Source organism: Octopus bimaculoides, chromosome 23, assembly GCF_001194135.2.
Source record: "Octopus bimaculoides isolate UCB-OBI-ISO-001 chromosome 23, ASM119413v2, whole genome shotgun sequence".
NCBI lineage: Eukaryota > Metazoa > Mollusca > Cephalopoda > Octopoda > Octopodidae > Octopus > Octopus bimaculoides.
The window spans coordinates 17,116,386-17,132,627 of record NC_069003.1 but is presented as its reverse complement, the minus strand read 5'-3'; the positions used below and the strand labels follow the sequence as shown (position 1 = coordinate 17,132,627).

Below are 16,242 nucleotides of genomic sequence, written 5' to 3'. Positions count from 1 at the left end.
GACCATATAGATTTCAGACATAAAGCATAGACCATACCAAACTGACAAGGTGCCTCAATTTAAGTACCTAATTCAACTGAATCTTAATTATATTTTAAGGTGCAGGAGTGGCTGTGTGGTAAGAAGCTTGCTTCCCAACCACATGGTTCCAGGTTCAGTCCCACTGTGTGATACCTTGGGCAAGTGTCTTCTACTATAGCTTCAGGCTGACCAGGGCCTTGTGAGTAGATTTGGTAGGCAGAAACTGAAAGCCCACCATATATATATATATATATATCATGTATTAAAAGGCAAGTTGTCTGTCTGTGTGAACTACTCCTACAATTTTCAACTGAATTTCAACAAATTTGACATGTGTGCTCTCTTTGATATAAGACGCATTTTCTGATAATTTTTTCCTCAAAATTTTGTGCCCCCAACATAAATAGATTACTCTCAATTCATGTAGGGTTTGAACCCATCACATCTATGCAGTGGTACCCGTACAGTTTTCGGCGCTTCTTTAGAAGCACATCTCTCCAAGAAAATGACACCTAGTTTCTAAAAAAAATTATTAAAATGGGAAATATATCCAAAATAAATGAAGTATGCAAAAAATTACGAAGATTCATCTGTTTTTAAATATTTTATACTAAAAGATAAAACACGGAAAATGGGCACTTGCGAATATAAACAAGCATGTCAGACGGGGGCGGTAACTTGTATCAGATATTATTAATGATACGAGGGGCCCGACAATGACGTTTGCAAGTTCTTGATTGTTTTAATCAGATTTTTTACTGCGCATACTGGTAAGGGTTAGTATAGCACACACTGCTACCCCATAACAGCTATTCGCAAATACCTGTTCAATGGTAGCAGGACGTGCTAGAAATACCAACCAAATTGGTTAATGTTTATGAGTACACCTGCACGTCAACCCCCACCACTTTTCTTTCTTATATATATATACATTGTAGCTTCTGGCCCCACCAAAGCCTTGTGAGTGGATTTTGTACACGGAAACTGAAAGAACACTGTTGTATATATTTGTATATTAGTGTGTATGTGTGTGTGTGTGTGTGTGTGTTTGTACCCCCACCATTGCTTTACAACCGTTGTTGGTGTGTCTACGTACCTATAACTTAGTGGTTCGGCAAAAGAGACTAATAGAATAATTAGTAGGCGGTGCTCCAGCATGGCCACAGTCACATGACTGAAACAAGTAAAACAATAAAAAACTATGCTATTTTAATCCTGAGCAAGACTGGGTATCTCTGCTAGTATATATATATATATATATGTGTGTATGTTTGTATTTGTCCCACCACCATCACTTGACCACCAATGTTGTTGTGTTTACATCTCCATAACGTAGCAGTTCGACAAAAGTGACCGATAGAATAAGTTCTAGGCTTACAAAAAATAAGTCCTGGGGTCAATTTGTTTGACTAAATGTGGTGCTCCAGCATGGTTGCAGTCAAACGACTGAAACAAAAAGATATATATATATATGTATATATATCTTTCATCTTTTACTTGTTTCAGTCATTAGACTGTAGCCATGGTGGGGCACTGCCTAGAAAGATTTTAAACGAATTGACCCCAGTCCCTTTTTGCTTTAAAGCCTGGTACTTATTTTATCAGTCTCTTTTGCTAAACCACTAATTTACAGGAATGTAAACAAACCAACACCTTTTGTGAAGCAGTGTTGGAGGACAAATACTGGCAGACAGACAGAGACACACACACACACACACACACACACACACACACACACACATATATATATATATATATATATATATATACATACATACATATGATAGGCTTCTTTCAGTTTCCATCTACCAAATCCATTCCATTCACAAGGCTTTGGTCAGCCTGAGGCTACAAAGGGAGATACTTGCCCAAGGTGCCATACAGTTGGACTGGGTCTGGAACCATATAGTTGGGAAGTAAACTTTTTACCACACATTCAGACCTGTGCCTCTGTATACATGGAATTTAATTGAGCATTTGTTGAAGATCTTCCTGTAAGGTGACTTCAAAAGACATTTTTTTTCACCCTTCAACTTTTTGCATTCATCTTCTCATTTTTTCTCAATTTCTCTGGTTCTTGTGTCCTGATTTGTAAATTGTATAGCCCATGTGCTCAGAGCTTGAAGATTGCTCGGAGATACAACTTACCTAGACTACATCTCCAAGGCATATAACTAACTATCAGTAGTTCATAACTCTATGCTGTGTACATTAAATGATATTTATCTCCCACTGGATAGAGTACTTTTTCTGTTGATCTTACCTTAATGGAACAGTAAATTATATATTCATATATATATATAATATTGTATGGGTAGAGTTTTGGATCAGGACATCCATATATGTTTGATTTTCTCTATTTAGATGGGAATATTCCAGTTTTCTTTTCAGTTGGAAAACTTGAAAATATGATTTTTTCACCTCCCTCCCTCACCACCCCAAATCAATTTTGGACAATTTTTTCGGCACTGCTCACTTAAAAACTATGAGAGAAGCCTTTTCAGTAAAAAGAAAAATTGTAAATGTTTTCAGACAAAAAGGTAATTTAAGTGAGATTTGGCTGTTGTTTCTAGCACATCCCATGACCACCTTCCTTGTTTCTTTGTCACTCTCACATGTGTTGATGTTTTTCAATATTTTTTCCCCATAAACACATTTATTAAAAAAAGAGAATTTGAAAACTTATGATTTTTTCAAACACCACCTCACCTCACCCCCACACATTGTTTTTGTTTATGATTTAAAACTATTGGAGAGCCTAAGAAGGTCATTGCTGGTATTTATCTACAGTGATTTAAAAGAAGATATGTAAAAGAAAATTTATTTTAATAGCATACTTTTCTGTTAGTAAATGTGTTTTTTTCTTAAACACACACAAACCCAAAGCCTTGCTTGATTTGATAAAGGGATGGGTGTAAAAATTTGAATTACAAACTTTTTTTTTGTTGTTGCTTATATCCCAGCAATGGACAACCTGTATATTGCATCCACATCATCATTCCATAAAATGTGTTTAACCCTTTAACATTTAAACTGACCATATCCAACCAAAATATTCTACCTGTTTTATGCTCAAACTGGCCAGATCCTGCCTCTCACACCTACCTACAATGTCATTCTAAAAATAAACACGCACATCTTCAAAATCTTAAAGCTACAAGATAATGCATAATTAATTCCAAGCAATGTATATAAATAAGCACTACATTTGACAGATTAATCTGAATGCTAAAGAGTTAAGACTGTGGCGTAAAAAAACTGGGAAAATCCCTGTCCAAACAGAGAAAATTCAACTTATGTGGGTGTCCTGATCTGAAACTCTGATGTATGTATTTGGTAAATATCACACAATGTTTATATATTGTTTTGTAACAAATGTCATTTTTTTGTCTTCCCACCAGAGAGGACCATCAGGTGAGCTGCAGTTACTGGAAACCAGCTTCTCCAAGACAACCAGCAAACTCATTGAACTTTATCTGGAGAAGCAGGACAGCATCCCTGCCTACCTGAGCAGCATCACTTTGGATCTGTTCAGTCGACATACAGGAAATATGTAGACACATAAACACTGCTGTGACCAACCGATAATGATGTGGCATAATACATTGCACTCAAATGATCACCACATCATATACATTGACACTGTACAAAAGCATCCTATATGCCTCATGTCAGTGTCTATATTTCATCATATGCAACACCCAGTAACTGGTATTTAATGCACTGTTTTAAAAATACTCAACGCCTTACATACATTACACACCCTTTCCCTTACACCACCCAACATTACAAACTGTCCCAAATATATGCTACCACCACATCATTTCCTGCTCTACTCCATCCCCAGTGTATTAGCTATGTCTGAAAGAGAAAGAAAGAGAGAGAGAGAGAGAAAGAAAGACATACCACTGCCATCACCATTATTTCTAATGGTGCATCTAAAAGATGGTCTTGGGAAATGCTGTCTACATTGGATTGTTTTACAAATTTTTTTGGTTTTTGAAATAGAATTTTGGACAGTGACTTTGAGAAAGCTAAAACATTGGAAATAAACACACACACACACACACACACACTCATACTTAGAAATATATTACATATAAATAAATCCATATATTTGTATGTATGCGTGTCTGTATATATATATGTGTGTGTGTAGTCAATAAAACATATATCAGAGAAGAAGCATACTCTAAAGAATAGGGCAGTAATTATTAAAACAAATATTTAAATTCTGGTCATACAGTTACCAAAGGTTTCGTATCCATGAATGCCAAAGCCTTGTAGACAGCTCATCAGACTATACAAAGACTAAGAACTTGTACATAATAGACACATACACTTTCGATAGGCTTTTAAATGATTCTATTACACAAGAATACAGATGCGCTTCCCCACACACTTATAATAACATTAACTGTGAAGCTAAACAGATAGCAATTAGCCTAGGTATAGCAGACAGAGTAGAGATCTTGGCCAAGAGAAATGCCTTTATCTCTTTAAAGGACCACAAGCCAAACTTTGCCTCCAACTCCAAATGCTGCCTGGTCAACCTGGCCAAGTCTGAGATTGGCCAGGCGAGTATGTAATGAGGAAGATTAATGATGACATAAGAAGACACATGAGCCTCCCTCTATCATGCAGCTCCAATGAGGTGACTTCATGGTTTATTGCCAAATGGGGGAGAGACATGGCTAGGTTTACACAGTTTGATGAAAGTACTTTCCTTTCCTAAGGACTTCACAGATATTAGCGACAATGATATTAGCATTATCATGCATGCTAGGAAGACGGTGCTGTTCAGTAAAGATTCAACATGGGTCAAGCAATCTGACCCCGAGGGCTCCTTTGATGTGACTATGGGAGCATATGATAGCACCAATGTCTGTGATCTTATCAGACTGTACATTCTAGATATCTTAGGAAAGAGGTTTCCTTCAGTCCTCTGTGGTTTCTACTGAGATTATGCCCTAGCCATCTCCAGAGGAGCCAACGGGCACACACTAGATAGGCTTAGGAAGGACCTAATTAGCCCCTAGTCTCAATGGGACTCAAAGATCACCATTGAGACTAATCTCACCACAGTAGATTTCTTAGATGTTACTTTAGATCTGTGCTCTGGTACATACAGGCCTTATCACAAGCCAAACGAGAAGCTGTCCTATGTTAGTACAGCCTCCTGCCACCCCTCTATAGTTTTCAAGAACCTAGTGAAGGGTGTAAACAAGAGGATCTCAAATCTATCCTCTAGCCAAGACATCTTTGATGCCACTACCTCCTACATGCCACACCCTGGCACCCGGAAAAGGAAGTGCTACAAAAACGTCATTTGATTTGCTCCACCCTTCTAGCTCAACATCAAGACTTGTGTGGGAAGGATTTTTCCTTAGATTAATAGACAAACATTTCACATACACACATAGATACAGGCGATTATCCGCATTACCAGCAATGTACCATCAAATAACAATATTAACAGATCAACCAGGTCTCACACCAGTACAATTGCCACAGCCAGAGATGATGACCAGTCCAGGACTAGCAACACAGAGGAGGTAACCGACGACCCCAGTACCACTGCCACAGATGATGAACAAACCATTATCATCAACACTGATAGAGTGACCAGGCCCACACCATATGTTACCACCAGTACAATCGCCACAGCTAGAGATGATGACTAATCTAGGACCAGCGACACAGAAGAGGTATCCAGCATTTCCAGTTTTACCGCCACAGATGATGATCGGTTATGACGAAGAGGGTCCCAGCTGATACGATCAACTGAACAGCTTGCTCGTGAAATTAATGTGCAAGTGGCTGAACATTCCACAGACACATGTACCCTTAATGCAGTTCTCAGCGAGATTCAGTGTGACACAGAATGTGACAAGGCTAGCCCTTTGAAATGCAGGTACTACTCATTTTTGCTAGCTGAGTGGACTAGAGCAATATGAAATAAACTGTTTTGGTTAAGGACACAATGCATTGCCAGGAATTGAACTCATGACCTTACAATCATGAACCCAATGCCCTAATCACTAAGCCACACACCTTCACTCTGTATGTGTGTGTGTGTATGTATGTATGTATGTATATATATATATATATATATATATATATATAGAGAGAGAGAGAGAGAGAGAGAGAGAGAGAGAGAGAGAGAGGAGTGCAGTGCAGTTAAAAAACTTAGCTTCCATGCATGGTGAATAATTGATGTTTAAATAAAACATCAAAAATTTGCCTTGATACAAAATAACTGTAAAAGCAGCCAAGATGAATAAAGTTTATTTTAAAATTACTGAACTAGTTTCATGTTCAATACACAAATTAAATAAATTTAATTTAAATTTGTAAAATATAACAACCTTCAGCAGTATACTCCCATCATTATCATCGTTTAATGTCCGTTTTCCATGCTGGCATAGATTGGCCATTTTGACAGAGGTCTGAAGAGCCAGTGGCTGCACCAGGCTCCAATCTGATCTGGCAATGTTTCTACAGCTGGATGCCCTTCCTAATGCCAACCACTCTGAGAGTGTAGTGGGTGCACAGGAGCCAGTCAGGCGGGCCTGGCATCGATCACGTTCAAATAGTGCTTTTTATGTGCCACTGGCACAAGCCAATCACAGGGTACTGGCATCATCCACGTTCGGATGGTGCTTTTTACATGCCACTGGCGTGGGGGCCAGTCAAGCAGACCTCGCATTGACCACGTTTGGATGGTGCTTTTTATGTGCCACCGGAACAGGAGCCAGTAAGGGGGCACTGGCCACAACTATGATATTGGTTTTACTTGATTGAACAGATCTCAAGCATATCATATCGTCAGATGCATCAGGGGTACTCTTAACTGGGCCGGACATGCATGGCTGCGATCTCACTTTAGTTTCCAGGTCTTCTCAAGCACGGCATATCTCCAAAGGTTTCGGTCTCCTGTGGTTGCCTCTGTGAGGTCCAATGTTTGAAGGTCATGCTTCACCACCGCATCCCATGTCTTCCTGGGTCTACCTCTTCCACAGGTTCCTTCCATAGTTAGGGAGTGACACTTCCTCACACAGCTGTCCTCATCCATACATAGCACATGACCATACCAGCACAGTCATCTCTCTTGCACACCACATTTGATGCTTCTTATGCCCAACTTTTCTCTCAGGGCGCTTACACTCTGTTGTGTATGCACACTGACGTAACATATCCAGCAGATCATACTAGCTTCATTTCTTTCAAGCCTATCCGTGTCCTCAGCAGTCATGGCCCATGTTTCACTACTATGTAGCATTGCAGTTTGCACACATGCATCATACAGTCTACCTTTCATCCTGAGCAAGAGGCCCTTTGTCACCAGCAGAGGTAGGAGCTTCCCGAACTTTGCCCAGGCTATTCTTATTCTAGCTGCTACACTCTCAGAGCAACCACCCCCACTACTGACTTGGTCGCCTAGGTAGCAGAAGCTATTAACTACTTGTAGTTTCTCTCCTGGCATGTGATGGGAATCTATTTTCTGTACATCTTCAGTGTTTATTGCCCCTGTGCATCTGCCATACTCAAAAACTATCTTCTCGGTTAATCTTCCTTTGATATTGCTGCACCTTTTATGTGTCCAAAGCTTACGAAAGGTACATTGTATGGAATTTCTACCCATGCCTTTTCTACAGATCGAGCAGGTCCATCTACCTGAAGGGGTTTGTGATTTGACAGCCTTTGTACTTACTAAGGTTTTGATTTTGCTAGGTTAACCCTAGGGCCCTTTGATTCTAGACCTTGCTTCCACACCCTAAACTTCATCTCTAGTTCTGGCAGTGAATCAGCTATAAGAGCAAGGTCATCAGCATAGAGAAGCTCCCAGGGGCAGCCTGTCTTGAAATCCTCTGTTATTGCCTGGAAGACTAAAATAAACAAGAGGGGGCTGAGGACTGATCATTGGTGAACCACTACTTCTACTCGGAATGCTTCACTATACTCATTGCCAACCCTCACCTTACTGACAGCATCCCTGTTCAGGGCTTGTACAGCTCTTACCATCCAATCGCCTAACCCCAGTTTCCACATTGACCATCAGATAAGGGATCGGGGAACCCTGTCAAAGGCTTTCTCCAAGTCAACAAAAGCCAAGTACAGAGGTTTATCTTTGACTAGATATCTCTCTTGCAGTTGCCTTACCAAAAATATAGCATCAGTGGTGCTTCTGCCTGGCACAAAACCAAACTGCATTTCATCTAGGCTAACTCTCTCCCTAATTAGTTGGGCTATGACCCTCTCAGTAACTTTCATCACCTGATCCAATAATTTGATACCTCTATAGTTATTTCTATTTAAAGCATCACCTTTACTTTTGTAGCAGTTGACTATGATGTTGCTACACCAGTCTTTGGATATGACTCCTTTGTGAACCACCTGATTTACAATGTGGGTGACAAGACCATAACCCACACCACCTGATATGTTAAGCATCTCAGTGGTGGTTCCTAACGGGCCAGGTGCTTTCCTTGTCTTCATATCCTTAATTGCTTTATCTACCAGGGTACTGTCAATTCAGATAGCTGGTCCCTCAATTGGGTCAACCTTCGGCAGACTCTCCCCATCCCATCCATTTTTCACATTCAGCAATCTTTCACAATGGCATCTCCAAGCCTCTTTCTTTGCAGAATCATTAAATGCAAGGGCATCATTGTTTATGCAGACACATTTCCCTCCTATGACATCATGGTTTTCTCTCACACACTGTCTTGCAATCTAAAATACTTCAGTTCTTTGGTCCTTACATTGCTGAACATTGACAAACCTCTTCTTTTCTGCTACTCACTTGGCTATATATACCTGTCTCCATGCCTCCCTTTTGGCTATCTGATACATTCTCCTGCTATCCCCACTCTTACAGGCCTTCCAAGCCTGTTTTTTTGCTCTGATGGCCCTGTCTATAGTATTGTTCCACCACCATGGGTCTGGAAGGGACTTTGCATCAGCCACAGATTTGGTCTGTGGCACTCAGCAAGCTGTCTCGCAGGAATTCCCAGCTGCCGTCGATGTCACAGGAGTGTAGCTCTTCCTCCCTATCAGCAAATTTCTCAGTAAGGATATCCCTAAACCTCTGACCATGTTCTTTAGCTTCCAAGTCCTTCTTTTCCAGATTGGTCTGCTTTTTGGCATCCTCACCTTGAGTCTAAAGTCATTAATAACTAGTCTATGCTGGGGGGTACATTCTTAACCAAGGAGAAACCATGCATCTGCTGTCTGGTGAGAATGGAATCAGTCTGGGTAGCAATCACCCAATTGATAGGTTATCAGGTGGCTAGCTGGTTTCCTGAAGTTCGTGTTGCAGATCAATAGGTTATTTGCATTGCAGAACTCCAGAAGCCTAGTTCCCTCTTCGTTTCTGGTACCAACTTCATGGCCCCCATGTACATCATTAAAATCTCCAGCGACAAAGATGAGATTATTGTCACTTATCTTTGAGGTAGCCTGCATAAGAATATAAAAGTGATCCTTCTGTTCATTTGGTAGTCCCGTTTATGGGGTGTATGCAGAGATAATTGTAGCTATACCATTCTATAAGACTAGCCTGAGTTTAAGTATGCTATCACACAGCCTTACTACCTCTATGACCTTATTCACCTATTTCTCTGCAAGAAGTATGCCCACACCCTCTATTCCATCACCATTACCTTCCCAGAAGAGTTTATACCTATGTGCTTTGCTGGTGAGGACTCTGGCTGAAGCTCCTCTCCACCTTACCTCTTGTATGCAACATACATCAACACGTCTCCATTCAAGCGTCTCTACAATCTTGCTAGACCTACCTTTCAATGTGCCTACATTTAGAATGCCAACTGAGAAAGAAATATGGGAGGTAACACAGGATAGAGAGATGTTATTTAGCACCTGAGAAGAAGATTTCCATGATCATTTGGTAACAGATATCATAATAGTGTTCTTGCTTTTAACCTACTGCCATTCAAACATGTTAGAAGTGTTAAGGTTGTTGCCTCTACTGGGGGGGGGGGGGAGCAAGGAAGCATTGTATATGAAAGTGTTTGGGGTGTTGTAAATATAAGTGTTATGAGCATTGTGGGTGTAAGCATTACTGATGCAGATATAAATGGTGAAAAACAAAGAAGGTAAGTGAGCTGCTATCTGGTTTGGTTAGTCCAGAGATGGGGTGAGGAGAGAAAGAGAAAGAGTGACAAGATTATCAATATAAGAGGAGAAGGGGAAGGGCAACTGGATGTCCGGTAAGAGAAAGAGATTTCCAATATTGGTGGTGGGGGGTGGGAAAGTGTGGGTGCAACCACAGGACGGAAAAGTCATTATAAGGGGTAGAGCAAACAAGAAAGAATTATTTTAGAGAAAAGTGACATCAAAATCAAAATCGCTGACATGGCCAATGACAGTACCGCCTGATTGACGCTTGTGCCAGTGGAACGTTAAAAGCACATCCGAGTGTGATCATTGCCAGGGCCACAGATTGGCTCCCATGCCAGTGACACATAAAAAGAACCATTCGAGTGTGATCATTGCCAGCATCGCCATACCAGCACATGTACTGGTGGAACGTGAAAAAACAACATTTGAGCGTGGTCGTTGCCAGTGCCACCGGACTGGCTCCCATGCAGGTAGCACGTAAAAAACACCTTTTGAGCATAGTCGTTGCCAGAACTGCCTGAATGGCCCTTGTTTCGGTGGCACATAAAAGCACCCACTACACTCTTGGAGTGGTTGGCATTAGGAAGGGCATCCGGCTGTAGAAACTTTACCAGATCAGATTGGAGCCTGGTGTAGCCATCTGGTTCACCAGTCCTCAGTCAAACTGACCAACCCATGCCAGCATGATGATTTAGCCAAGAAACAAGGTTAGTCATTTTAGGGGCAGAACAAACAAGAAAGAATTATTTTAGAGAAAAGATGAGTTTGAATGAATGAGGCGATTAAAACACAAGAGAAATTCCTAGCTTAACTGTGCATATTTTCAAGTGTCATCAAATGGCCAAACACATGAAAGTCTGAGGGATGGGGGAGGAACAGGTGTGGAGGTGACAGCCGGAAATGGACAAAGATGGCAGACTTTGCCCCAAGCTAGTAAGTAGCAGGGAGTAGCCATTGCAAACAAGAAATAAGAGAGATTCAGACAGGAAAAAAATTATTTTAGCCAACAGTACAAAAAGTCATTTTAAGAGGTGAAAAAAATATGTATAACTTTAAAATATATTATTCATCCACAGTAATTCATAATTCAAGTTACTCAAATATTTTCAAAAATAGAGAGAAAGGAAAAGGCATGCTTTTACATTCACTTTTCAACGTTTCTTACTTGCTGGGGCTGAAGGCAGCAAATTATGCATATATATATAGAGAGAGACATATATGTATGTATGTATATGTATATATGAAGCCTTTGAACTTTATGTAAAACTATTATTATTATTATTATTACTTTCTTAACTTTCCTGTACTTTCTGTTCTTTCTCTCCTTGTTTCTTTCTGTGTTCCTTTCTGTGGAAGAGCATAGGCTCGAAACGTTAAAGACTTTTTCAATTCCTGAGCGTTATACTAATATATGTGTTTGTTTTCTACACCACCTGTCTTTGTCTTTTGTTTTTTTGTAAATTCTCCCTATGTATATATATATATATATATATATACACATATATATGTATGTATGTATATATATTATGTATGTATGTATGTACATATATATATATATATATGTGTGTGTGTGTGTGTGTGTGTGGTGGTTGTCTACTCCCTATGCAGAGTTTGACCACTTCCTGTACCTACACCTTAACTAAATCATGGCATCTGATGTGGCTTTTTAAACCAGACAATGTTCTGAAAAGACACCCACACAGATTGTACATCTGATTTGGACCACCAAGAGCTGCAGATAAGTTCTGATCTTTGTGGGTCTTAAAATGTCTTTTGAGGCCTCCATTGGATTTGCAAACCTAGCATACACTGCATTCAAAGGTGTGTACAGACATATAGGGAGAATAGTTGGTGGAGGTTCATTTTCCATGGGTTCACAGATGAGATTTGAGCCCAGCATGGTCTGTCACAGTCTGTGCACATAAAAAGGTCATTGTCATTCACCTTCTCGATCGTTACATTCTTCGTTAGATCTCTTTTGAGTCTTACATGTGTTATCCTGGCCTCTTCAAATGCTTTCACTCCACTCTACACTTTTGTTCACCATGCAACTCGATCAGAAGCAAGGGTTCTGTGTCTTCTGGATCCATTCCAAGTGACTTCATAGTAGTCCTTATGCCATCCTTAAACCTTTTGTCAGGCTTATGCCAATAGTGTTTCCCCTCTGCAAGCTCATCATAAAACAGCTGTTTCGGCATGCGTTCATCTGCCATTCGAACATTATGGCCATACCATGTCATTTGGTTCCTCAAAATCATAGCTTTAATTGAGGTGATGCTTGCAGATGTAAGGAAATCTGTGTTTGGAGTAAAAGAACTCCATTTAATTTTTAAAATGTGATGAAGGCATTTTTGGTGGAATTGTTCTAACAATTTAAAATGCTTTCCATAACAAGTCCAAGTTTCACAGGAATACAACAGGGATGGTAAGACAAATGATTTGTAAAGAGCGAGTCTGGTCAGATTGAAAACATTCCCTGTTGTTTGATATTTTATGTAAATACCCTCTGCAGAGTTTTGAAAACCATGTAACAACACAACAGCAAAGTATATTGCGAAGAGGGTATGTGCATCAAGGTCTCCTTGCTTTATTCCATTTTTCACAACAAAAGATTCAGAGAGCCTACCACCAAAGTTAACTCTAGCTTTCATATCTTGATGCAAAGCCCTGATCATATTTACAAATTTTTCTGGGCAACCTATTTTCCTTAGAATTAGCCACAGAGCATTTTGATTAACAAATGCTTTGCTCAAATCAACAAAGCAATGGTATAGAGCAAGATTCTGTTCAATGCACTTTTCTTGTAATTATCTGACAGTAAAGATACAATCAGCTGTGCCCCTGGAGGAATGAAAACCACACTGAGACTCAGACACTATATTTGGAACTATAAAGGTATTTAAACGTTCTAACAAAATGTGGGCAAGTACCTTTCCAATCACAGACAAAAGCGAAATCCCACGAAAATTACCGCACAGATCCTTTGGCCCCAATTTATACAGGGAGACTAAAATGGCATCAATCCAGTCTTGAGGCACTTTTTCAGTTCTTCAACAATGACAAATTAATATATTTAAGAGTTCAAACATTTTTTCACCCCCATATTTCAAGACTTCTGCACAGATTCCATCAGACCCTGGACACTTATTGTTATTCAGCTTATTCACAGCTAAATAAATGCCATTTAGAGTTGGTTCAAATGCCATCTCTTCTATAACTGGAAGGTGTTTGATTTTTTTCTACCATCCTCAAGTCAACGGATGATGGTCTATTCAAAAATGCAGAAAAATGTTCTACCCAATGCTTATGAATAGAAACGGTGTGAGTCAGAAGAAAACATCCATTTTCTGTTCTCACTGGAGATATTGAAGAAGATTTTGGGCCATATACCTCCTTAACATAAGAGTACAAACACTTGGCATCATTTCTATCAGCTGCTTCTTGTGTCCCTTTTGCACTATCATTCCACCATTCCTGTTTAATTTTCCTTAGAGCAGTCTGCACTTTCCTTTTCAGCTTTCTGTAAGCTTCGTTTGGGTCGGGGTTCAAGGACTGAGGAAGACGCGTATTGCCTAAGTTTTGTTTTTCTAAAAGTAGATCATGAATTTCTGCTGATTTCTCTGAGAACCAGTCACTGGACTTACGTGATTTAAATCCCTCTGACGAACTTGCAGCCTGAAATATTTTTGTTTTGAAACCTTCCCATAGATTGTTTGGGTCAAGATTGATACTTTCTATAGCATTGTGGAATCTTTGCAAGCTGCTTAATAATTTAAAGTTTGCAACATTTAACTTTTTGGGTACCTTAGGACCAGACTGTCGATTTTTAGGCATTATCAAAAAATCTATTTTTCCACGTACTAGATGATGGTCAGTCCAGCTCTCTGCCTCTCTCATGGCCTGAATGCTAGAAACGTCTTTCATATCAATGTTTTCTCATCAAAATATAATCTATGAGATGCCAGTGCTTAGATGTTGGGGGCGTCAGACACTATATTTTATATATATTTTTTTTTGTGCTTAAACAGAGTGTTAGTGACAACCAGATTATTCTCAATACAAAACATCAAAAGAGCTATTCCATTTTCATTACATTTTCTAATCCCATGTCGACCTAAAACAGGCCATGAAACTTAGTCCTTTCCAACTCTTGCATTGATATCTCGCAATATGACCAGCTTGTCAGAAATTGGTACTTTTCTCAATAATTGTGCTAGAATCATAAAACTGTCCAACAGTTTCATCAGAATTCTTGGTGCATAAATACTGACAACGGTAAGAAACCTACCTTTTGTCAGTTTGATACAGCATGACATGATCCAGTCAGATATACCACTTGGAAGCTCTGCAATGGAGGATACTAATGTATTCTTGAGAGCAAACTCAACACCAGATTCTCAACAATGGGCCTTGCCAAAAGGTAGTATATCCATAAGTAGGTTCATTTACTTGACCCTCACCAAAGAGACAAGTTTCAGAGTGCACAACTATATCAAGGGAATATTTCTTAAGCTCACATGCAACAAGTGCAGTACACCTTTCTGGCCTCTTGTTGAAATTATCATCAAGAAGTGTGCACACATTCCAACAGCCAAAATTCAAAGGATATTTATTTTTACTTTTTCTTGAAGATTGTTTGATCACAGTGGCAGGATGATGACCAGGTCCAGCCTGTGATACACTGGGACACCTGTCAAGCCAGACCTGTTCCCAAGCCTTTTTTGACATTTACTGACAGTAAGTTACAAGTACATTTTTGGTTTCTGCCAACCAACTGATTCAATAATTTTACTAAGATTTGTTATGCAGATGAATAATTTTCAGTGGGTGTAGCTTGCACTGCACTACCCCCACCTATTGGCCCAAGAAGACTTTCACTGGTGTGACATGAAAATTGACAAAACCAGGAACTTCCAAGGCCTCAGGTTTTATTTCAGAGATTTCCTTCTAGGTAGATTACCAATGAAAGTTAAAGAGCTTCTACCTGCCCATGAGGTAAGCTATCCCATTCCAGACACCAAACCAACACTCAAACACTCTATAAAGTGATCAAATATCACTCTGGTGATCAACGCGGAGTTGCACACACATAAAAAAAAAGAAAAGTATGATATGTGATTTCCAAATGTAAATAAGAATTATAAATAAATATAAAAAAGTAAAAGATATGCAATAAATATAAATATGTATATAAAAGTAAAAATATACATATATATATACATATAAAAAAAAATAAAATGGTACGATGTGTGAATAAGAATTAAATAAGGATTAAATATAAATAATATATATAAATATAAAGAAAAGATATGCAATTGAAAGATATAAAATAATATATATGTATATGTATATACATACATATATATATATATATATATATATAAAAGTGAAAATATACATATAAGAAAAAAAGATATATACATATTTACAGACAGTTTGTTGGATGGGCATTGACTGTTCAGGAGTACCTGTTTCGCCAATGTAGTTTTCTTTGCAGTTTGGGCAGGTAATGCAGTATAGGAGGTTTTGCATTTTGCAGTTCATATCTGCGTTTAAATTAAAAAAGGATCCGTTCTTGAATTTTATGTGGGAACCACTTGGAGAATTTGAATTCGTTATTCCAAATGTGGCTCATCTCTACAAATGTTCAGATATATGTGTAACATTGGGATACTCTAGTTTTATGTATGTATGCGTGTGTGTATATATATTCGTTTTATTTTATTTATTGATTGATTTTTCAAATTGTTTTAATTTGCAAATATTATACTAATATATTTTCATGTAAAACTACACTTTATCAAAAAATTCCCTCCAAAAATGAATGTTTGGAAGGGGTATATTCTAAATACAACCCAGAGGAGAAAAAGAAAGGAGGAAAAAAAGAAAAAAAAGAGATAGAAAGAAAGCAAAAAAACTTTCAGTGATGACCAAACCACACCTGTTTTTTTTTTCAGTGGTCACTATCCTTAAACCCATTTCAATACAATGGTAAAAGAAAAAATAATTAAATAAATGAATGGTGAATAGGAAGGTGGATACCCCTTCGCTCGCTCTCTCTCTCTCTCTCTCTCTCTC

The 16,242-nt window shown here is 38.9% G+C and overlaps 1 protein-coding gene across 1 annotated transcript in view; it reads left to right on the top strand.

Moving 5' to 3' along the window:
* The window catches only part of LOC106878155 (mitotic spindle assembly checkpoint protein MAD1), a 21,144-nt gene extending 14,822 nt beyond the window's left edge, over positions 1-6,322 (top strand). Inside the window, exon 3 of the mRNA XM_014927291.2 lies at positions 3,423-6,322. Coding sequence (XP_014782777.1) covers positions 3,423-3,578 — 156 coding nt within the window. The 3' untranslated portion in view covers positions 3,579-6,322. The remainder of the gene's footprint in view (positions 1-3,422) is intronic.
* Positions 6,323-16,242: the final 9,920 nt, after the last annotated feature.